The sequence below is a fragment of the Scardinius erythrophthalmus genome (genome assembly GCF_964197995.2).
Source record: "Scardinius erythrophthalmus genome assembly, chromosome: 5".
NCBI lineage: Eukaryota > Metazoa > Chordata > Actinopteri > Cypriniformes > Leuciscidae > Scardinius > Scardinius erythrophthalmus.
In genome coordinates this window covers 48,381,042-48,404,201 of record NC_138225.1, presented here as the reverse complement: position 1 = coordinate 48,404,201, position 23,160 = coordinate 48,381,042, and the positions used below count along the sequence as shown (strand labels likewise).

General features: G+C 39.1%; 1 protein-coding gene across 3 annotated transcripts; it reads right to left on the bottom strand.

The window, feature by feature from the left end:
- Positions 1–56: 56 nt before the first annotated feature.
- On the bottom strand, positions 57–22,842 carry sympk (symplekin). Of its 3 annotated transcripts, none has more exons than XM_081365024.1 (27): positions 22,680–22,842; positions 20,494–20,603; positions 20,323–20,388; positions 20,182–20,235; positions 20,019–20,092; positions 19,806–19,932; positions 19,473–19,722; positions 17,425–17,595; positions 17,096–17,335; positions 16,835–16,986; positions 15,680–15,830; positions 15,326–15,548; positions 14,033–14,183; positions 13,708–13,943; positions 12,576–12,657; positions 12,355–12,468; positions 12,127–12,274; positions 11,301–11,461; positions 6,121–6,229; positions 5,920–6,020; positions 5,139–5,229; positions 4,881–4,982; positions 3,653–3,840; positions 3,356–3,532; positions 2,406–2,540; positions 518–724; positions 57–430 (listed from the first exon to the last, which is right to left on the bottom strand). In XM_081365024.1, the coding sequence occupies exons 2-27, from the start codon at positions 20,590–20,592 to the stop codon at positions 272–274; spliced, it is 3,768 nt and encodes a 1,255-aa protein (XP_081221150.1). In that variant the 5' UTR covers positions 20,593–20,603; positions 22,680–22,842; the 3' UTR covers positions 57–271. The 3 variants fall into 3 exon arrangements, with proteins under 3 accessions (XP_081221150.1, XP_081221148.1, XP_081221149.1); XM_081365022.1 differs by having other exon boundaries at positions 57–433; positions 22,680–22,838; XM_081365023.1 differs by having other exon boundaries at positions 57–433; positions 22,685–22,754.
- Between the last annotated feature and the right edge of the window lie 318 nt (positions 22,843–23,160).

Genomic DNA, 23,160 nt, shown 5'->3' with positions numbered 1-23,160 from the left:
GACAGACTGAAGTACAGAGAAGCACAGAGACCAATGATTTGTTTCTCATTTTTGTTGGTTTGAAATATTTTATTCTACAAATGAAACCACTGTGGCACATACAAAATCAATTTGTTCTCATACTAATTTAAACAAGTCATAACCTCAAAAGAAAATATTCTTTTTTATATTTCCGTCTAACGTTCAGATACACAATACACTGAACAAAGCAGAAGAGAATGAGACATCAACTCAAAGTCAGTGCCTTCATTCAGCCTCATTTGAAATGGCTTCAGTCCACACTGCCTTCTTCTGCTTCTGCATCCACATCCTCAGGCTCCTCTTCGGGTTCAGCATCCACATCCACAGGTTTAGCAGTTGACTCTTCAATGGGTTCGTCTGTCTTTTCTGTGATGGAGCTGGACTGTGATACCTCCTCAGACACCTCCATCTGCTTAAAGTTAAAGTCATTGGTCAGCCATGCTATGCACTCTTGTACTGGTCTGTGATGATGATGATGATGATGATAACGTTTTACCTGCAATGCTTCTTCAGACGAGTCCTCCAGAGTAGATTGTGCTGTTTCTTCCTGCTCCATGGGCTCTTCTACTTCTTCCCTCCTGGCTGGGATCTGTTGTTGTTGTGGTGCTGGTGGTGGTGGTTCGGTAAACACTATGGGTGTCGGGGCTGGAGGTTCTGCTTGTGATACTGGTGCAGGCATTGATATATGCTTTGGTACTGGCACCTTAACAAATATAAGAGAGCATTTTATTTGCAGATTCCCAAGATTATCCATCAACATAATTCTGTGTAGCAAGACTATGTCCATCCACAGACCTTTTTGAATTGCGACATGGTCACATTAGCAAAATTTGTCTACTATCAATAGTGTAGAGATGTATGAAGCACAGATCACAAAGTCGTCGCTTTCAAACAAAGCAGCTTTCTGTCGTCAACGTGGCGAATTCATGTGAACAACTTGAACTGGCTGCGAAATCTGCAAAATTGCTGATCGTGTGGATTCCTACTTCCTAGTTCACCCATGAAAATGAACAAGGATAAATGTCACCGCACAAAGTTAGTGTGGAATGAAAATTCACCCAATCTATTTTGTAAATGCATAAGTCTTACAGAGGTTTAAAAAAAAAAAAACTGAGGTGATTTAATATTTCATTAGATTGTTGTAAGTCAATCTCCCAGTGACACCATTTAGTCCTGGTTCGCTTAGCGTTCAGACTGTAATTTTTAACACCGAACCTAAATATACAAAACAAAAAAACACTTGTATGACATATTTTGCAACGGACCTTACCTAACAACCAAAACTATGCTTTGTGCTGGGCTAAAAGTGCTCGTTTCATGTAGTAACAGTTGTATTTTTACCAGCTGAGAACTCAAAAAGAGCTTCAGGAATTCCACCGTCACACACAAATGAAGATCTTCTGCGAGACGACACCAGTTCTGACGCCTCTACTGAACTGTAATGGGCATTATAACTCCTATGATAAGAAGAACCAGGTATGCTTAAGCATTCTGTCCTGTGACATCAAGTCCTGTTTTTGGGTCGTTTTGATATCTTTTGTCCGTGTTGAGTTCATATTTCAGTTTGTTTGGAAGCGGATTGAAACCCGATCTCTGACTTGTTTGGTGCGCACAAGGGTTCAGATGGCAGCGTTCACACTTATTCAAATAAACCGGACTAACAGAGCAATCGCACCAGAGTTCATTTCAATCGAACTAAACCTGCCAAGTGTGAACAGACCCTTAGTTTGCTTTAACCCGGCCCCTTCACAGTCAACTGCCATCTCGCATTCTCATTTAAAGGAGCATTGCGTAGGTTCTGAAATTTCTAACAGTTACTGACACCAGTGGCCGTTAGAGGAACTGCAGTCAGTCTCATGCTCGTTCTCGGTGCGCACACGCGTCGCTCATAAGAACACGACCACATCAACCAGGGGCAGCAACCTCTCTGACAGCTCATCGAGATTCACCAGCATAATGTTTGAGGTAAGAAAACACCATTTGAAAACACTACCGATTGCCGCTGCTTACTAATAATGGCTGCCGTGTCGTATGGATGTAAGCCCAAGTAGACGAGAACGCGCATGACGTCACATTTTGTGAATTTTCGCGCTGATTCGGGCCCGACGACTCCACACACAATTGAGCCTACAGGCTGATAGAGGCAACCGTGGTGGACAGTCAAGGTGTCATTCTTTTTATTACATCATGGTTGGCCCATACATGTACAAATGAAAACTCTATCTTAAAGATTTTTTTAAGTAAAAACCTCCACATAGCTCCTTTAAGTGCAACGCCCACATCCAATGAATAGCACCATTTTTTATTCTTCGTTAATGTGCGCAGATGTACGTCACAGTATAGAAGAAAAGATCTGTCACTACTCCGGTTTCATCACAACATACCTCTCGCTCTCTCTCTTCAATGACTTCTGGATGTTGAAGTTCAGGTTGTGGTTCTGGCTCCGGTTCCGGCTCTGGCTCCGGCTTCCTGTTGTTGGCCTCCAGAACGGTCATTATAGATGTTGGAATGTGGGCTTGCTACAGAAACAATAAAACATTTTATAATAAAAATTATTTTGAAGTACAATTTTAATAACTGAAGTACTCATCTAAAACACTGAATGCACAAACTTTTGCCACTTGTCATATTATTCATATGGATGTTTTGGAATAGCATTATAATACAATTTTAAGCAAATATTTTGCATGCTGTGTGTGTTTCATGTATCAAGCAACAATGTTATTTTAGTATTATTTGTATACAATTATATCATTGACTAATATTTTGATTATAACTTAAAATTTTCAGTTTAAGTAATTTTATGTGCTTTTGTCATTTTTATTATTATAATGTTTATATTTCAATTTAGCTTTATTTTATTTCAGTTTCAGTTCAATATTACACACACTACCAATCAAAAGTTTAGAATAATTCATGTTTTTTTAAAGTCTCTTATGCTCACCATCACTGCATTTTTTTAAATAAAAAAAATACAGTAAAAAAAGTAATGTAAAATATTAAGTTTTCTATTTTAATTTATTTAAAATGTAATTTATTCCAGTGATGCAAAGGTGAATTTTCAGCATCATTACTCCAGTCTTCAGTGTCACAAGATCCTTCATAAATCATTCTGATACGCTGATTTGGGGCTCGAGAAATATTTCTTATTATTATCAATGTTGTGAAAACAATGATGCACCAGCATTCCAATGTTTGGGGTAAGTGAGATTTAAATAAATGAATGAATACTTTTATTCAGCAGTGTATATATTTATGATTTCAGTCTCAGTAGCCATTCATTTCCCAGAGGGCACTTATTAGGGACAAACCCTGACACTTTGGTGATACGCACTTGGTGAGGGGTGAAGGAGTGCACGTGCTGCAGGAGGGGCTCCCTCATCTCCGGGCAGCGCTCGAACACACTGGCCAATTGTGGTGGAGGCAGCTGGAGGAGAACATTGTAGGACTGGGGTTTGGTGCGCTGGCAGCACTTCACAAAGCCCTCCCACACTTTAGGATACTTCCACACCTGTACAAACAACCAACAGTCAGTCAGTGTACAGGTTTATCAGCACAAGATTATAAAATGAGAGATGAGTATGTGATTACTGGCATTGGCCAATGAGTGTGAAGGGTTCTGTCCGTTGACCTGTTTGAGGATGAGTCGAGCTAGGATGTTCATGACGAAGCCAGCCAGGCGAGGGTACATAGTGAGGGACTGGATGACCGTACGCATCAGCAGTATGGGGAGAGGAGTCTGCTCCATCAGCTGCTGCATCACCACCGCCAGCACCTCTGACGTGTACACGTTCTTCTCCCCAAAGCACAGGTTCGTGGCTACAGGCCAGGGGGAAAGAACAACACCAAAACACATTAAAAAGGGTGAGAGGAAAAGCAAAAGAGGGAATGAAAGCATTCTCTAGACATTGGAGTCATTTAATGGGCATCTTTTAACAGTTTGATAATTAATATATGAAATGTCATTTAAACTACACTAAATTCAACTAAATAAACATTCATACATATAGCCACACATTCATATATACAATAGCGATCAAAAGTGAGGTCCGAAGGGGAAACCTGTCTTTAATGACAAGTTCAGATATATTTGAAATATGAGGGAGGAACAAAACACTAGGGGTCAGATTTACTGACAGCTTGTGCCAGCGCAAACTCTCTTTTGGCCATAAAAAACTACTGTCAGGATTTACTACAGACAAAGTGAAAAATTAGCACTGCAAAGGTGTGGACAGAGTTATTTTTGCCGCTGACCTTATTGCATATGTATTTCTAGGAGTCAGACGCAAAATTTATGGGAGGAGAGTATTTTTTAAATGACTAATTTAGTTAGTGATTTATTAAGGTTTGCGCTCATCAATTTACTGGTGTCTGCGCCATTATTTACCGGCCAAAAAAAGTACGTTTTGCGTTGGTCATTATGGAAATGACCCAGCTGAGTCTGTGTTCTTTAATTTGCGCATTGTAAATAGATCCTGTGCAGAACTTTCCACTCCCATCAGCGCTTGTATGGAATTGCGCTCTCGCACTACTTTGCCCTGTTTAGTAAATCTGGCCCTAAACTTGGTAAAGGTATTCATCTAACAAAATGATTTAGCAAAAACAGCTACAGGGTTGATTTATCTATGCAGAAAAAGTGCATCACAAATAAAACGGTTGACTCCAAGCACAACTACGCAAAATACTTACAAAATAACACATTTTTAAGCAATATTTTAATACATTGTCCCAGGCCAGACATAAATAAATTATAATTATTATAAATAAATAAATGTAATAAAAGAGATCAGAAACGAACAGAAGCATTTAACTATATATTTTAATTTTAAAAAATTGTGTAAAAGGCTGGACAGGGATACCTTTGATGATTGACTTCATGTCACACTTGGAGGAGTCAATGTTGTGTAAGGAGATGAGGAGCTCTCCAGGAGTGAGTGGAGACATGGAGGAACTGCCCTCGCCTACAGAACAGACAATTCACTACAATTCTACTGATCTACAGCAAAACATCATTCTCAAAAGAACTTCAATCAACCTATAATACATAAAATACAAAGAAAAACCCCTAATTTTGTTTTTATCAATATCAAATGCACAAGAGAGATAGCAGGTATTACTGTGTTGAGTGCCCAGCAGTCTGTTGAACACCTCCTTCACCACGATGGGATTGAGTTTGATGAGTTTGGGTAGCGCCTGGATCACCTCGTTCTGTTCGACAAAATCAAGATACCATTATCAATGCAGTCTCCACAGAGCCATTTTAACTGCCATGTGGCAGTTAATGTGTTCATTTCTGAGATTAAAGTGTTAAAAGTAATTAAAAGTAGCTATGCTGATCTAGGATGCTCGCATGTTTTAAGACTGCCAGTTTTTGATCCTATCAGTAACCTGCTTGTCTCAGTGATGACAGCATGCAGGTGTGTGTGTGTGCAAGTAGCAATAATAGTGTTGTTTTAAGTTCACTTAAAATAAAAGCTTTTGAAATACTTTTAATATTCTGTAATTAATAAGAAATTATAGATTTAAAAAAAATCAGATAATTTGACGTTTAGGTCAGGATTTCAAGGTTGGCTTACAAAAATACACATCACTGCAGTGGTTATGATTACAAATGGTTATGATTACAAATGTTAATCTTAGGTTCGATTAATAACAAAAATATAACAGATCGACAGCCTTGTTCTGGCTCTAAAATCTAAGCGGTTGAGCCTTGTTCAGAGTGACTTTAAAAGTTATTGTTTTTATCATGTGTAAAAGAGTTGCAGGCACAACAACAACAACACATAACACCTAAACTATGGCAACACACAGAATCTTGGGCCTTACTTATTTCATCAATGCTGTATATTTGTGATTTGCTCTGATAATTTGGACAGAATCAGATGAGATGAGACAAACCTTCTCCAGACCGTTGATAACTGGGATGAGGAAACGAACATCTGGCACTCGCTTATGATAAAGATCCCTCACCCTCTCCACCAACTCAGGAGATGGAGGCACTGTGGAAACGATACAATCCAAAAAATATAGACAATACAATCTACATTCACTATTCAGAGATGCATATACAGACACACTCTTTCTCTCTTTCACACACACCTTTATCAGTGAGTATGTGCAGACAGCGAGTGACCAGCGTCTCTGCTCCTTTAGGACAGTTCTCCACCAGGAGCAGCAGGTCAGGAGAGCTCATTCCCATTCCTCTTATCTATAGAAAAAACATTGAATTAACAAAACAATTAAAATCATCATAATTGAACCGTTTTAAATGAAGATAAAATCATCATAATTGAACCGTTTTAAATGAAGAACGCAATAAATTAAATTGTCTGTTAGCTGTGAAGCCAGTTATTTGCTAGAATACCAATGCTGTTATTGTTAAATTTCCGGATATTACCTTAGATGTAGTGTGTAATATAGCTGTTTGTGAATGTAAAATGTCTATAAAGTTTAAAGAACAATTCAAAACAAATAAAGCACCTACAATTAAAGATAAAATAGTGAGAAGCCATCTTCCTATAAAAAAATCAAATACATGGTTAAATTCAAGTGTAGGGAATTACAAATGCGGTAATTGTAATCATTGTGAAAACATGGTTAAGACTGAAGTGTTTGGAGATGTTACCTCTAGCTCTGATTTTAAAATAAGATCATTCATTAATTATGACCGCCGCTAGCGAAAGCGGTCATATAGGGATTGTCAAAGTTTTTTTTTTTTTTTTTTTCCGTCACCTAACTGAATTTTTCGTCAACGATACCAGGGACACCGAAGCACCGGGGAACATGAAATTTGGTGGGCATGTAGCCCCACTAGACTTCTAAGGAAAAATTTCGTTTGGTCCCCGGGGGCCACTCCCCCCCCGTGCTGGGCCCCCCCAAACCCAAAAAAATGCAGTTTTTCCTAAATAACTACCTGAACCGTGGCACCGAGGATGAAGAAATTTTTATGGTATGTTGGTCTACTAGACTTTTACGGAAAAATTTCGTTTGGTCCCCGGGGGCCACTCCCCCCCCCGCGCTGGGGCCCCCGTAAATTTTTCGTCAACGATACCAGGGACACCGAAGCACCGGGGAACATGAAATTTGGTGGGCATGTAGCCCCATTAGACTTCTAAGGAAAAATTTCGTTTGGTCCCCGGGGGCCACTCCCCCCCCGCGCTGGGCCCCCCCAAACCCAAAAAAATGCAGTTTTTCCTAAATAACTACCTGAACCATGGCACCGAGGATGAAGAAATTTTTATGGTATGTTGGTCTACTAGACTTTTACGGAAAAATTTCGTTTGGTCCCCGGGGGCCACTTCCCCCCCCGCGCTGGGGCCCCCGTAAATTTTTCGTCAACGATACCAGAGACACCGAAGCACCGGGGAACATGAAATTTGGTGGGCATGTAGCCCCACTAGACTTCTACGGAAAAATTTCGTTTGGTCCCCGGGGGCCACTCCCCCCCCGCGCTGGGCCCCCCCAAACCCAAAAAAAAGCAGTTTTTCCTAAATAACTACCTGAACCGTGGCACCGAGGATGAAGAAATTTTTATGGTATGTTGGTCTACTAGACTTTTACGGAAAAATTTCGTTTGGTCCCCGGGGGCCACTCCCCCCCGCGCTGGGCCCCCCCAAACCCAAAAAAATGCAGTTTTTCCTAAATAACTACCTGAACCGTGGCACCGAGGATGAAGAAATTTTTATGGTATGTTGGTCTACTAGACTTTTATGGAAAAATTTTGTTTGTTTCCCGGGGGCCACTTCCCCCCCTGCGCTGGGGCCCCCGTAAATTTTTCTTTTTTGGTAATTTTTTATGGTATGTTGCTCTTAAGGGCCCACATCAACCTAGGCCATAATCACTCATTTGTGATTTGCGCCCCTCCCATAAAAAATGAAAATGCAATATTATTCTGCTTTAATCGCCCCTATCTTCAGTGGAGATGTTCAGAACTGCACCATATTTCATGTGTATGATTAACTTGACATCCTCTGGGGGTATCCTCTGCTAAGTTTCGTAGAATTTCATCCATGGGGGGGGTATAAAATAAATTCATTTATGTGCACATTTAGTGACTGTACACTCATCGGCCTGTAGATTGTGCTGTTGAGCGAAGGGTTGCTGGTTTAGGATGATACTGTCACACACATACATGCAGGAATACAAACAAACGCAAGCATGCACACACACTGACATCCACGCACAGACACACACCCATACACACACATACAAATCCACATGCACAGACACACACACACACAAACACACACGCGCACACATGTACGCACACATACATACACGCACAGACACACACACACACACACACACACACACACACACACACACACACACACAAACACACACACACACATACATACACACACACACACACACACACACACAGACAAACATGCACATACTACTACTTTTTTTAGGTATATACATAAACACGCAATACAGCCAAATTACTCCACGTCATTTATTTTTGTGGAAAGCCAGTGCAGGCCTGAGCGGCGGTCATATTTTGTACCGCGATGCGGTACATCTAGTTGTAATACCTCTTTCGTGGTGTATCGGCTGGAGTGTCCTTGTGGGTGTTTCTATATAGGGATGACTACGAGAAAATTGAAGATCAGACTATCAGAGCATAAAAATGCGATAAGAGTCTGCAATCCGTTATACCCCATGGCACTGCACTATAGAGATATGAATCATGGTAGTCCTAATACATTAAAAATTATAGGTATTGAACATATTCCGAAATCAATAAGAGGAGGAGATCGAACTAAAAGGTTGTTACAGAGAGAATCTTTCTGGATTTATACATTGAAAGCAACTACATTTCCGGGTTTAAATGGAGAACTAGATTTTGTACCATTTTTGTAATGTATTAATTCTGTATCTTGTTTTTTTTTATGTTTTTTTTTTTTTTTTTTTTCTTCTCGCTTGTTGAGAAGTTATATTACAAATTCTGACATGTATGTAATTTGACTTGTGTACTTGATTCAATTGTATTGTGAAAAACATACTCTTTTAAAGGTAGCCCTATCTTTAAGCTGATCAGGTCAAGATCAGGTGTTTCTAATTCGACTAATTAACTCTTGTTAAATGAACTGAGATGAAGTTTGTTTTACACACCCTGATGAAGGCTAGCAGCCGCAACGCGTAGGTGTAGGCCTACTTTTGCTTCTCACCATAACAATTTTAAAAGTTATAGCCATGAAGAAATAAAGGCTTTTTAAAGTTTTTTCACCAATTCGAGTGCCTTGGACTTTTTCTAATAAAATAAAGTTATTATCTCCTAAAATAAAGATTCTGAACTGCCGAAACGAATCATCAGTAATTCCAGTCTCATTTCACATTTGCATAATGTTAGTCTATGGTCTTTAATGGCTGCCCGCGAACAACGTCTACTCTGACCCTCAAACGCTAGTTGTAGCTGAGACTGGAAGAGTTTGGCTCATGTTGTGGACATGTCAAGAAGATCCGGTTTTCTGCACTGCGAAAGCAAATCCACTTTGCATGTACTTCAAAAAGATCAGGACTCTATATGGTAAAACCGACACCATCGTTATTGATCGTATCATTGTGTATACGAGTGCTGAGGAAGAGCTGAAATTTAGATCTGGTAATGGCATTTCATTTCCAACACAATAGACTGGTCCATCCGACCAATCAGAGAAGAGTATGCTCTCGGAAAGTAGGGGTTTAGAAAGATCAAATCCTTTATGGAAGTTTCAGACACTGTGAGAAAAGAAGTGATGCTGCAATGTATATTATGAGAAAATATATTTTTTTTAACCTAGGATGCATGTAAACCTATTGTAGGAGAATAGCATAACAGGAGCATAACTGTAACACCCCTTTACCATAACTGGCTCATTTCAGCTCCCAGTGCTGTAAACAGGTGCAGTAAGAACTACTGTAACTGCACTATGATGCAATAATGTCAAGAAGAATTAGCACTTTCGCAAGCATGACGACTTCACACCATGTTCCACAGTCGTAATTTTCTTACATTTCAGTTGTGTCATTCCCCCTTTAAAGGGTTAGTTCACCCAAAAATGAAAATTCTGTCAGTAATTACTCACCCTCATATTGTTCCAACCCCGTAAGACCTTCGTTCATCTTCGGAACACAAATTAAGATATTTTTGATGAAATCTGAACCATTTCTGAATCCTCCATAGGCTGCTATGTGACCGAAACTTGCTGGCCCAGAAAAGTTATTAAAGAGATCGTTAATATAGTCCAAGTGACTCCAGTGGCTCAATCTTATGTATATCAAGCGACGAGAATACTTTTTGTGCGCAAAAACAAACAAAAATAACGACTTTATTCCACTATTCATTTCCTTCTCTCTGGACCTCTAGTTGGTTCGCGTAGTGTTTTTGCGCAGCGCGTCCGTGTTACACGTCACCACGTAGGCTCACTATTGGCCGACGCCGGTCATGTGGGTGATGCGTGATGACGTACAACACAGACGCGCAGCGCAAAAACACTACGAGGCCCAGAGAGAAGGAAATGAAAAGTGGAATTAAGTCGTTATTTTTGTTTGTTTTTGCGCACAAAAAGTATTCTCGACGCTTGATATACTTAAGATTGAGCCACTGGAGTCACTTGGACTATATTAACGATCTCTTTAATAACTTTTCTGGGCCAGCAAGTTTCGGTCACATAGCAGCCTATGGAGGATTCAGACATGGCTCAGATTTCATCAAAAATATCTTAATTTGTGTTCCGAAGATGAACGAAGGTCTTACGCGGTTGGAACAATATGAGGGTGAGTAATTACTGACAGAATTTTCATTTTTGGGTGAACTAACCCTTTAAAACACTGAAATGCATGGTTCAGGAAGCAATTGTTAGAAAAATGGTGAGAACACAGGTTGTGGTTGTACTGCTGATGAATATTGTTATTGGTTCTTCAATTCCCAAGTCCATATAACAATGTTTTCCCTCACAGAGAAAATAAACTGTTTCCTTGACATAGTGATAAATTCTTCCTGGTCTTATAATTTCCTTAGTTTGAGCCAGCAGGCAAATGTAGTATTATGCAATAATACGAATTATTATTTAATTAATTAATACATTATGTAATAATACTAATTACATAATGTATTATGCAAATGTGTTACATGGTGACGTAGCACAAACAGCTATAGCGGCACTGTCAGGATGTTTCGCTAACAGTGAGCTGCTGGTCATGCACTTCAAACTTCTTTTTACCCATAAGCGAAGAACAAAAAATAAACTTTGCAGTGATTATATGGGTGTCTCTAGAGGGCGAGAAGGTCTTACAGGCTGTTCGATGACCCTAAGCACACTGCGTTTGATGTCGGCGATGGCCTCGGTGTAAACAGAAGCCAGCTCGTGCACCAGGCGATGGTTGAGGGGCAGGAGAGACAGATAGAGGTAAAGGCACTGCCGCACACTCTCCTCTGTCCAGGGCGATGCGACCTCTGAGGACACAGCAGGATTGAGCAAAGTCACCACTATTTTAGAGCACAGTACACCACTGAGTTCATTTACACTAGTTAAAATCTTTGAGTAACAAAGTTTCTTTCTCAATTAAGGAAACTTAAAGGGTTAGTTCACCCAAAAATACAAATTCTGTCATAATTTACCCTCATGTCGTTCCAAACCCAAAGACATTCATCTTCGAACCACAAATGAAGAAATTTTTTATGAAATCTGAGAAATTTCTTTCCCTCCATTGAAAGTCTAATCACCCAAAATGTTCAAAAAGACATCACAAAATAAATCCATATGAATCAAGCTGTTTTAATATTAAATTAAATAAAACTTATAACTAATTAATACTATTGTTAAATTAAATCTATTCATCATATAAAGCGTTTGTGTCTCTTCAGAAGATCTGGATTAAACTGCTCTATTCATATGGATTTTACGAATTTTTCTTTATGAATGTGTTGAAGTGTCAGAGTCAATGGAAGATTTCATTAAAACATCTTCATTTGTGTTTCAAAGATGAACAAACGTCTTATGGGTTTGGAACAATATGAGATAATGTAAATATTTCTGTGAACTAGTCTGAGCACATAGACTAAAGTACAATTATATCATAAATTGGGATAAATCTGAAGACTAGGAAAAGTCTTGGAACCTGTATCCTCTCCTGCTCCAAACAGAAGAGACGGTGGATTCGGGTGGACCAGAAACTGCATGTAGGTCAGAGCGAATTTCTCGATACAGTCCTTCAGATGTTCCTTCTCATACATGCGCTTGATGAAGCTGAGAGCAGTGGACCGCACCTGAACATCATTGGGATTGTTATTAAACTACTATGAAATTAATTAACGCAACAATGAAAGACAGATGATTAGAGGTTAACCTTTTCTTTTTCATGAGAGCTGAGGTTCAGAAGGACATTGAGGTACTGGTACTGTCTGGAGGGGCGTTTGAGAATGAGCTCCTTTAACGTGGACATGCCCAGGTAAACACGCGACTGAAAGACAAGTGAGGAAACGATGATTTTAAATGTGATGCTAGACAAGAACTTTTTAAATGACGGCTTCAGAAACGTTTGGGTGTTAGTGTAGAGGAACGGCTGACCTCATCCTCACAGTAGCGCTGAATCACGTCCAGTGCCGAGTCTGTAATCACCGGAGCCTCCAACACAAGCTTGGTGAAAAGCCTGAGACAAATTAAATTCAGGAATAGTGCAGATATATTAAGCATGCCAGAATAAACAGGTTAAAGACAGTCTTGCAAAGTTTCATTTTTCTAGTTCACATGACATTGAATTTGGGTAGCTGACAATGAAACATATTTGAGAAGTTGAAATGTAAACATCCAAAACCATTATAAACATCAATTTGGCAACTATTTCTTATGGATGCAGATTCTAATTAATTGGGAGACTACCTGGAATATTTGTACTTTTAAAAATTCATTTGTCAATGCAGGACCATTTAAAATTAACTAATGAAGACAATTAAAAACGACGAAATAGAATATGCACTTTCCTTAATACGATACAAAACTTTTAACCTAAAATCTTTAAGGTAATTAAAAAAAAAAATATGCATCTTTGAATGTTACCCATTTAAAGACAAATTGACCAAGTCATTTTGACTACAATCATATCAGTGGATTGTAAAAAAAAAAATCCACATTTAAGATGGCAGCCATGTTGAGATCACATAAACAGTTGAATACTACTTATTTTATCTCAATAATCCAATACATTTAGTAGTGGAAAAAATGTATAATGGGTAACAAAGATGCCTGCATATCTACAACCGAAAACGTTAGTTCAGTATAATGTATGACAAGGTTTTACAAACTGGGGTTATTGAGTTAACGAAACGCTAATAATTAATTAATAGATATGTAAAGTGAAAATGAACTAATAATTTTAAAATGAAAACAAATAAAAATAAAACACTGAAAAAGATTAACTATTTTGTGTTTACCCGCATATCATGTGACCATTAACCAACGTCAGAGAACAGTGAACATGTGAATGTGTTAAAATACTGAAAAATTAACTTCAATATTCAGGGGTAAACAAATCTCAGGGGTTACTTCAAATGAATATTTCAGGTCTGACAAAAATTTGAGAATCCATAATGTATCACGACATTGTATTGTATTGTATTGTATTGGTATGAACTATTTTATTTCACTGATTGTTTCACTGTGTGTTGATAAATAATTTGTGATGTTATGAGGAGATTCTCACCCATCCCTCTGCTCAGGTTTCTCCTGCAGGCCAGACAGAAGTGTGAACAGACAGTGCTCGTAGCTGTCCAGAGAGCCGGAGGGCTGCTGACTCAGGTATTCATTGTACTCGTGGAACAGCAGGGAAAAGGCCAGCTCACTTCTGCTCCGCATATCCTCCAAGATAAACTGCAACAAGTCCTTTTTCTTCCCTCCCTCAAACTGGGTCACCAAGCGTGCAAGCAGCTTCACACGGACCTGCGAGAAGATAAAACACACAGATGACTCTGTTGAATGGATACAGTGGCTGAGACTATGCATAGAAAAGTCCCCAAAAGCAGACTCACATGGGACATCCCAGTCTGTGCAATGGCCTTTTCTGACTGGAGGATCCTCTTAATGGCCATGTTGGTAAGTTTCTCGATCTGAGCCGCTGAAAACGGCTGCACCACGTCCGCCAATTTGAACACTTTTTTTCTGCCACTGGCACCAAAAGCTCTGAATGAGGGTTAACGGGGAGGAAAACAAAAAGAGACAATTAAACCACACAAATACATTGTTTCTGTTTCAAATGTAGTGAGCCCCTGACTAGACAGCATTTAAAGACGACCTATTAGGCTTTGCTGTTTGAGCATGAAAAAGGTCTGCAAAGACCCAAGGCATACACAAAATAAAGTTGTGTCACTAGTGTGTTGAAACTAGCGGTTATGGTAAGGGGCATGACATAAGGGGCTTTCACCCAGGTAGTTCTAGGAACTAGCCACCAGGGTGGTTCCCCAATAACTAATGGTTCCCGTAGGAACATTTTCCTGATTGCATTCGCACCGCCAGTAGGAACTCTGAAGTGATCTAAGCCGCGCTTCTTGTTGTGACTTTTATTTTGACTGCGTAGAGAAACGGCAGAGCCTGAGCACACAGTGCTCGCATTCTCCGTGTTCATTAGTTTATTATCTGACTAACAGTCCTGTCTAAAATGTTATTAGATAGAACTGTTATACGGTACATAGAAAGTAGACAGTAATGAAAAGGTATTAGCGTTTGCTGTGTTGTTGATGTCCAGTGTTGCTAGCTGAGCAGAAATGCATAATCATGTTTGGCTTGGTCTCCTCAAAGTTACGTTGTCCTTAGCGTAAAGGAGAAAGCCCATCCATCACTGTTTTCCATGTTCATATAGTTTGTGGAGTAAATATATAGGCTATAATCTGTGTGTTTACACAGCTTTTTTTAAAATGGCGGGTGCCGGTGTTTCGCTCGCTGGTAGAACGACTCACTGGTAGTTCCTATAATCCTGGTTTAGACCCTACTCCGAAGTTGGAGCTAAATTAGTTCCTCCAATAGGAGTCCCTAGAACTAAAATCGTTCCTAGTTCCTGTGGTGCGAACATGCCAAAATCCGGGTACTTTCGACAATAGTTATAGGAACTATGAAAATGTTCCTCCGGTGCGAAAGGCCCTATAGAGACTGATATTTCTTTAAAACATGACAGGTGACTGTGGCGCTAAAGTTTGACGTCATCTAATAGGAATCGGTTCATAAGATTGGACAAAATTAGGGATTACCGATCAAATCATAGAATGTGAGTTGGCGCATATAGCATCCCTAGTGTGTGTGTATATGTTGTGCTATGAGGACACTCTTACTTGGGCTGTGAGGTGGGCAGAATGGGCTCTGGAAGCTTCTTGATCTGAGGAGCCTCTTCAGTGACAGGGCTCTTGTAGGCAGCCACCGCCCCCACCACTGAGATGGCTTGACCGAGGGACACTGCAGACAGCTTGCGGATGATGAGAGGATCTTTGGAGCTGGACTCAGCCGCTCCCTCTTCCTCCTTCACCTCTTCATCTCGAGCCTTACACAGCTCCAGCCCTGTGTAAGAGGAGATGCTGTTCAACATCCAATGCTACGCTATGCACAAACCCCCTCACCATCTTTACAGCTGTGCTGACAGGAACTAAAGGAGTTTCTCTCTCCTTCCTTCAAAATATCCATCACCTCACCTGGTCCCAGCCCAGCCCCAGTCATCTGTGTGGCCATCATCCTCGCTAAATGTTTGATCTGAGCGTCAGTGCCGGCCGATTCTACAGGCGTGTAGGTGGCCTGGAAAGAGGCTGGCATCACTTCAGGCAGGTAAACCATACTGATGAGCACCTGCATCGAGAGGAAGCAGAAAATGTGCACAACATACAAGTTAACACACATACAAGTTGCAGTAATGAGAGTTCCAAGACTTTTTGACAAATAAATGTTCTATTTTGACTTTCAGTCTTTTGAATTAGATTTAAATGGTTGTTCTTTTTAAAAGTCAAAATGTTTTCAAAAAAGACCAATAATGAATGAAATCATAAAAATGTCATGATGCCATAATGTCATAAAAATGATGAACGCACAATTAATCAAAATAAAACTGAAACCGTGATAGGTCTTAGTGCGATTTTTACATTTAAAACGGCTGTAAATTGGTCTGTTGCGCTGCATGTTTCAGAGTGAAGCGTGGCCCTGTGTTCACCCGGTTCACAGTAAAAGCCACTAAGTTGGTGAGGCGCTAACAGAAGACTAAGAATAGAGGTGGTACTGAATAAATATTAATGTAAAGTACTGAGAAGTTTTTTTGCCTTGTTTTGTTCCTGTTCTTTCTGTTATATTTAAATGCATAAGTATATATGTGTGCTGTTAAAATATAATAAAAATAATGGAAAATAAATGTTGCTCCACACAAACTCGTTTGAATAGTTTTTCAACTGTTCATATAATTTCCAAAATGCAGTTTTCCACCGAAATAAAAACTTGAAGATTTAACATTTGAAAGGGAATATTTTAAGATATTTGATTTTAGTATTTTAACTTGTAGTGAAAAAAATAATAAAAAATCTAATAGTAAAAAGTACAACTGTATTATTTCAATAGTATTTTTATAATTTCTATTATTATATAATTAGTTAAAAAAATATTAAAATGTACACATTTATTTACTACTAATAATAAATAATATAAAAAACTATTCTTACTATTATTTTAGCATTTGAAGAAACACATTTTTAGTTCCTAAACCAAACCTACCACACACACACAAAATTCAAGAGGAACAACACACTTGCTAACTGTATTTCAGACCAGACATGCTATGGAGCGAGCAGCTTAGTCAGAGTACGCACCAGGTTGGCCACATTCTCTGGGGACAGCAGAGGCAACAGGAACTCAGCAGTGAGATCGATGGCTGATTGGGTGCCAGCAGAGGAGGACGGTTTTGGGGTGACGACAGGAGCTGGTTCCTCTTTATCCTCATCATCCTCCACTAGAGCGCCCTCTGCAAGCACAAACAAGGCATTATTCCCCTTCGTTTCAAAATCAATACCAACAACTGTTTGATCCACACCAAACAACGAGCAACCCAGCTCATTAAAACAGCCACTCACCCATCTTGATCCTCTTGCCCTCAACATAGGGCTCATGGTGGAGTCTCTTACGGGGTTGTACGATGGCTGGCGTGCAGCGGGTGATCTCGCTCTGAGACATGCCGAGGTCCTGCAGCAGAGTGGAGATCTGGCCCTGGAAGTCCACGCTGCTGGGGTGCTTTAGCACCGCCACCAGATGCAGCTTCAGGTTCTTGCGCACACTGCTCACTTGAGACTTAGCCAGAGTCGGGGGCAGGTTAGCTGGGGAACACAGCAAAAGAGATTAAGAACAAAAGAAATGATTAGATTTGTGTTCAAAGCTCTGAATAATGTCAGTTAACAGAACTCACCATGTAGCGTCTCATAGGCCTGCACCACCTCAGACATGAACATGGGCCGCTGTCTGGCCAGCGTAGCCAGTGATCCCAGTGCAGTGGTTAGATTAATGCTGGAGATGGCAGGGTGCACCATGAACTTTAACAACTGCTCCAAAGCCGACTTACCCTCCTCACATAAAGTGTCTAAGAGCAGGACAGGAGGAAATGAGGAAGATGAGGAGAGAAGAAAAGGGAAGCAGAAGGAGAGAATTAAAATATTTTTTTAAAACGTACTTATTAATCACATTGGTCTGTGTTCGATCAACCTGATTTGCTAAATTCAAAACAGGGATGGCAATAGGTGAGCGCTTGCGCATTAGTTCTGCCCACTAACAAAGAAACCGGCAGTGGCTTTTACATGCTATTAAAGGCTGAATAATTACAAATGAACTCAGGAAAAATACCTTTTACATGTAGCGCATCAATACACAACTCAGTACAACTGTAAAATTACAAATCTACTATTTATGGCTGTCCTAATTTCTACATGTTCAAATGTTAAATCATCATCAAATATTTGGGTAAATGGTTTGGGGGGAAAATGGTTCTATGGTTGTATGGTGCATGTTATGCTCCCAAATGCACGCTATAAGCAAACCAGACTTGAAGTAAAGCAGAATTTACTGAGAACCGAGGCGCTCTTACACACTGCAAACACTGGATCGTGAACTGCATGCGTGCCACGCTTAACTCTGAAACATGCAGCTCATATATTAAGTTAAATAAATTTATAATCATTAGAGCTGCATAATTCTGAATTAATTGGGTTTTTTTTGTTTCAAAAAGAGATTGTGATTCTCCCACAAATCTGAACAGACAACTAAACATGTAATTTACTAGAGGTTCTGAGAAAATGTTAATTGCTGCAGTCTATTTAAGCTGTTGGTTACACTATTTTAAAGTGACGTAGTTACATTGTACTGAGTAATATTAATCAACTACATGTACTTACTGTAGACTTACTGTTAGGGTTTGGTTTAGGGTGTTACTTGTAATTATGCATGATTTACATTACAAGTACATGTAGTAACGCATTAACTACATCACCTTAAAGGTATAGCGGAGGATTTTCTTTTTCCGGGTGGGTAGTGTAAACTATTGGTCCACCTAAGTGTCAATCATTCTGGTGATATGTAACGTAAGGCCGTCGTACGTGCTCGTCCCTTAGTTTTCGCTTTCTGCGCATGCGCACTTTCAGGTGTTTATGTGTGGTGGTGAGCTAGAGTTACGGTTTAAGCCATTCATTGAAGCTCGCCGTTTCACCGGGTCCTTTGAAAATGTCTGAGGGTCGCAAGAGAAAAAGTTTGTACGAACTGTATGAGAAGAAGAGAAAGGCCTCAGAAGAGAGAAACAAGATCAGAGTGTTTTTGGGAGATTGTTTCACACGATGGCGTGCGCTGAAAACACAGGTTGGGCTTCCCACTGATGCCTCAGTCGCGAAGTTTCTACTCGACAGGTAAAGTTTGGCATGCTATTTGGTGAAAAAGTGCAAATCTTCTTTTGGAAAGTAATCTTGTATGAGTGATGCCGACAGCAACTTGTAAACAGAGCGTGCACGAGGAGAACCTCGCACACGTTTAATAGGCGTTCCCTCTCGGGAGCAAGTAGAGTGTTGCGCATGTGCATTTTTTCAAAAAGTGGAGAGGGCGGTTCTTATCTAAAATTCGGAAAGATCCTCCGCTATACCTTTAAAATAAAGTGTTACCAAATGTTAAATTAATCTGAATGATTTTTTTTTTTAATCGGTTGGAATGAATGAATCAATGAATCTTCATACTTATACATGACAACAGCTCTCCTTGTCAAAGGTTTAATAGACACAGGCGAATTGTTGTCATTTAGGAATAAGATCGCGTGGGTGTTTGAATCGAGATCACCATCTTTTAGCAATTAATCGTGCAGCTCTAATAATCATATTGAAAGCAATATCGCGATTTCTTTATCATTTCGATTAATCGTAGAGCCTCGTATGACTGTATGAATTTGAAGTTAGGAGTTTGAAAATGTGACTCTGCTCTAACCATATCGAATATAAGTGTGGTCTTTGGGGATTTTGTCCAGGCTGATGTCTCCCTCCTGCTTCTTGGGCGTGTCGGAGTCGGGTGTCCGTGGTGAAAGAGTGATGATGAGGGACTCTGTGAATTTGATGGCGTGAGTGCGGACTCCGTCGTTATCGGAATCCAGCAATGCCAGAACATCCTCTTTCATCTGGGTCACCATATCCCAGCATGCCTCCTGCATGTCCGTCACACTCTTAGTGCGCACTAGCCACTAACAGAACAAATAAAGACCATGTCAGACACCTAAAAACATCAGCCCAGCTTAACAATAAACACTGTGCAACGACTTGATACCTGTAAAGCCACTTTATATAGCTGAGTGAGCGTCAGAATGGCCTTTTTCACCACATTCACACTGTCGTCTCTCATCAGCATGTTCAGGTTGGCAATCAGTCTCAGCAGAAGCTCATTGTCTCTTTTGCTGAATAAACGAAAAGCGACTGGTAATGAAGTATTGGTTAAAGTATTACGTACTGGATGCTTACAAGCACACCAGCCAACACTCACCTTGCCTCCTCAATGAATCCGATGACAAACTTTCGCACCTCTATTGACTTGTCAGTCTGAAACGCGATGATTTCCTGTTGAGAATGGATAAAACATAAATTTAATTTCTGTGTAGGCAACATTTGCACAAGCTGGTGAAGATTGTATGGATTATGAAACTTACATCCAGAAAATTATCAAGCAATGAAGGGTCCTTGTTGATAATCAGCTCCTGCACCTAATAATAAAATGACATAACAACATAAACATGAACACTAAACATTAGATTTTTATATTTATGGCAATATGGAAAGGATTTTAAAACCTGTTTGAGGACAATAAGCTTTTCCTCTGTAGAGATGAGGGCCGCCTGGTTTAGCAATTCCACCACCTGAGGGACAAATGCAGTCCATGTTTGTCACATTTCCAACAAACAAAAAAACAGCAATCACTAGTGCTGTTCCTCAGTAATAAGTAATGACGGCCGGTGTGTTACCTTCTCGCTGGTGGTCATGTCTAAGGCTGCGTTTTCCTCATTGCTGTATAACTGGGAGCTCACGCCACCACGTGCTTGTTCTCCCACGCCTGACGCCATTATGAAACAATCTAAAGAAAAGAGAATGACAGGTCTTCATAGAAGGTTCACAAATGGTTAAAGTCACCAAGAAAACAACATGGACAATTGTTGTTGTTGTTTTTAAATAGAATATTACAGTATTTATTATAAATGATTTCTTCGTGCACATCTTTTTATTTATTTATTCATATGCCCTCATAATCTTTAATCAACCTGTCAATCACATGAGATCCACCAATAGTAAACAACAACCATCCAGTGAACCAATCATTCCACCAACGACAAAATAGTCCCGCCCCACATTTTTGCTTGTTCGGGAAGCCGTTTCACTCGGATAAATGACACAGTAGAGAAAAGACTATCGACTTTAAATTCTAATTTAAGATGGAGAAAAAGGGTGAGCACAATTTCCATATAGCAAATAGTTTAATTTGATATTACTTGGACCTCATGTATGTCATGGTGAAGAACAACAACAGCAGCCATTTAACTGGAGGCTGGAAGATACATTTAACTCGATGTATTCTTAACACTGTAACACTATCGATGTGTCGATGTAACACTACATTCTTCACTTAGAACAATTATCGTACTACATTACAAAACTCACTAATAATCTTTTTCTTCAAACATTAACATGTGGAATGTTTGTTTTCCACATCACATACAGAACATTGAGGAATATGTATTTCTCATCTAGAAATACCTGTCATTTACACTTTAATTGTTTGTGTCTGTATTGCAATTTACAATGCATATCTTTAAAGCCCGTTTTCTCAAAATTAGTTTTTTTTTTCCTCATGCACTGATGCAGAACTCTTTAATTCAGTAGCACCAAACTGTACAGTTTAATTTTGTATAATTATTTTAAGGTTTTTATAGAGGAGTTTGTTCATATATCTTTCACCCCATTCGTATAACATTTTATTCCTAAAAAAAAAACATTTTTATAACATTTGATTGTTTTCTGACTGTTGATAGTATTTTCAGATTTATAAAGTGATGAAAAGAGATTTCGCCACTGTAAAACCTGTTTACCCTATTCACCTGTGGTGTCTTGACTTAATACTTAGAGTACGAACAAAACAAATACAAGCCGAAACAAGAAACCTGTCAAGAGAGGTGAGCATGAACTGTCAAAGAAGCAGACATCTGAGGTGTGTCTAAAGAACTTCAGGTCATCATTGTTGTTGACCATGTGGTAAACAGAAGACTTGTCATGGCATAGATGCCAAATGAGTTCAAATGCCAAGAATACTAGTATTTCTACCAGATGCTCTCAACTTTTAACAGTACAGAAGTGCACAGCAACTGGGATTACTGTATACAATAAAGTCACACAATTCTTGAAGTATCACTTAAGTATTAAGTAGTATAAGCACTCTATTTACAAATTGACAGAATACATAATACAATATCATGTCTTCTGATATTAGAGCATGATTTAATGAGGTAATGTTACATTTGGCAGTACACTTACAGTATTTTATTCAGCATAATTAAATGCAAAAAGAGACGTTTTTCTCGCATTACTTGCTGGTTAAAATGGCTAAATTATTAGCAAACACAAATTTTGTCATTACATGTTTCAGTTGTCTTATGTTTTGAAACTTGCGCTAGTGTGAAAATGAAACATGTTCAAACCGAATGAAAACAATATTAGGTTTTGAATGAATGACTCGCTTTTACAAGTGGGACTAGTTTGGAGTTACAAATATGTAACGTTAACTGAGGTAATTAACGTTACAGCTAAGCGGGGAAACAAAAACCATGATGCAGATAAAAGTGCTGAAATAAATTTAGAACTAACGTTAGTACATGTTGAAAAACGAAATTAATGAAAAATAATTCGTTGATTTCTCATAGAGAATTAGGGTTTAAAGTAGCTAGATAACTTAATCTTATAAAACAGGCTTCCTGGCTATCATAAAATAGCATCTTTAGTAAATGAGTATGACAGAGAAGTCAAACTTACTCAAAGGAAATCCTTTTAAATTCTATAAAATGTGGGGAATTAAAATTCTGAGTTAAAACCTTTCAGTTAGCACTGACGCTAGCAATCTTTTAGACATGAAAATAGTTAAAAAGCACAAAACGAATGTTACCTTACTCAGAACTTCTTTTGATTACTTCTCACGTTGGAATTACATATTCATATAATTCACTTAGCTGCAAATTCACCAGTCGTAGCGATTATTATAGAAAAGCATAGTAGAAAAGTGTTCATATGCACCATGCTAAGAGAATAATCTACTTCCGGGGTTGAACGTGACCGTAAGGTTCATGGGAGAATGAGTTTTTATTGAACATACCGGTGACACTGGAAATAGAGTTGTTGTTGTTTTATGCATTCATTAATCGCATTCAAACCATGTAACAATACTATGAAACATGCACAGGCTTACAGATTATATAACAACAATATAAATAAGGTTAAATAAGGGTAAAACATATCTTGTTACATATGCATTTATGAATGAAACATTGAAGAACATTTTTTAAAGGGCACCTATTATGACATTTAAAATGTTCCTAATATTGTTTTGGGAGTCCCCAACAACAGTTTTACATGCATGCAACGACAAA

Bases quoted from the DNA above. Each gene is read 5' to 3' on its own strand.
- sympk (XM_081365022.1), bottom strand. From the start codon at position 20,592: ATGGCGTCAGGCGTGGGAGAACAAGCACGTGGTGGCGTGAGCTCCCAG. The intron at 20,093-20,181 runs GTAAGTTTCATA...CATTCTCAACAG, and splicing joins TGCTTGATAATTTTCTGGAT to GAAATCATCGCGTTTCAGAC. The intron at 14,184-15,325 runs GTAAGAGTGTCC...ACCCTCATTCAG, and splicing joins CTGCCCACCTCACAGCCCAA to AGCTTTTGGTGCCAGTGGCA.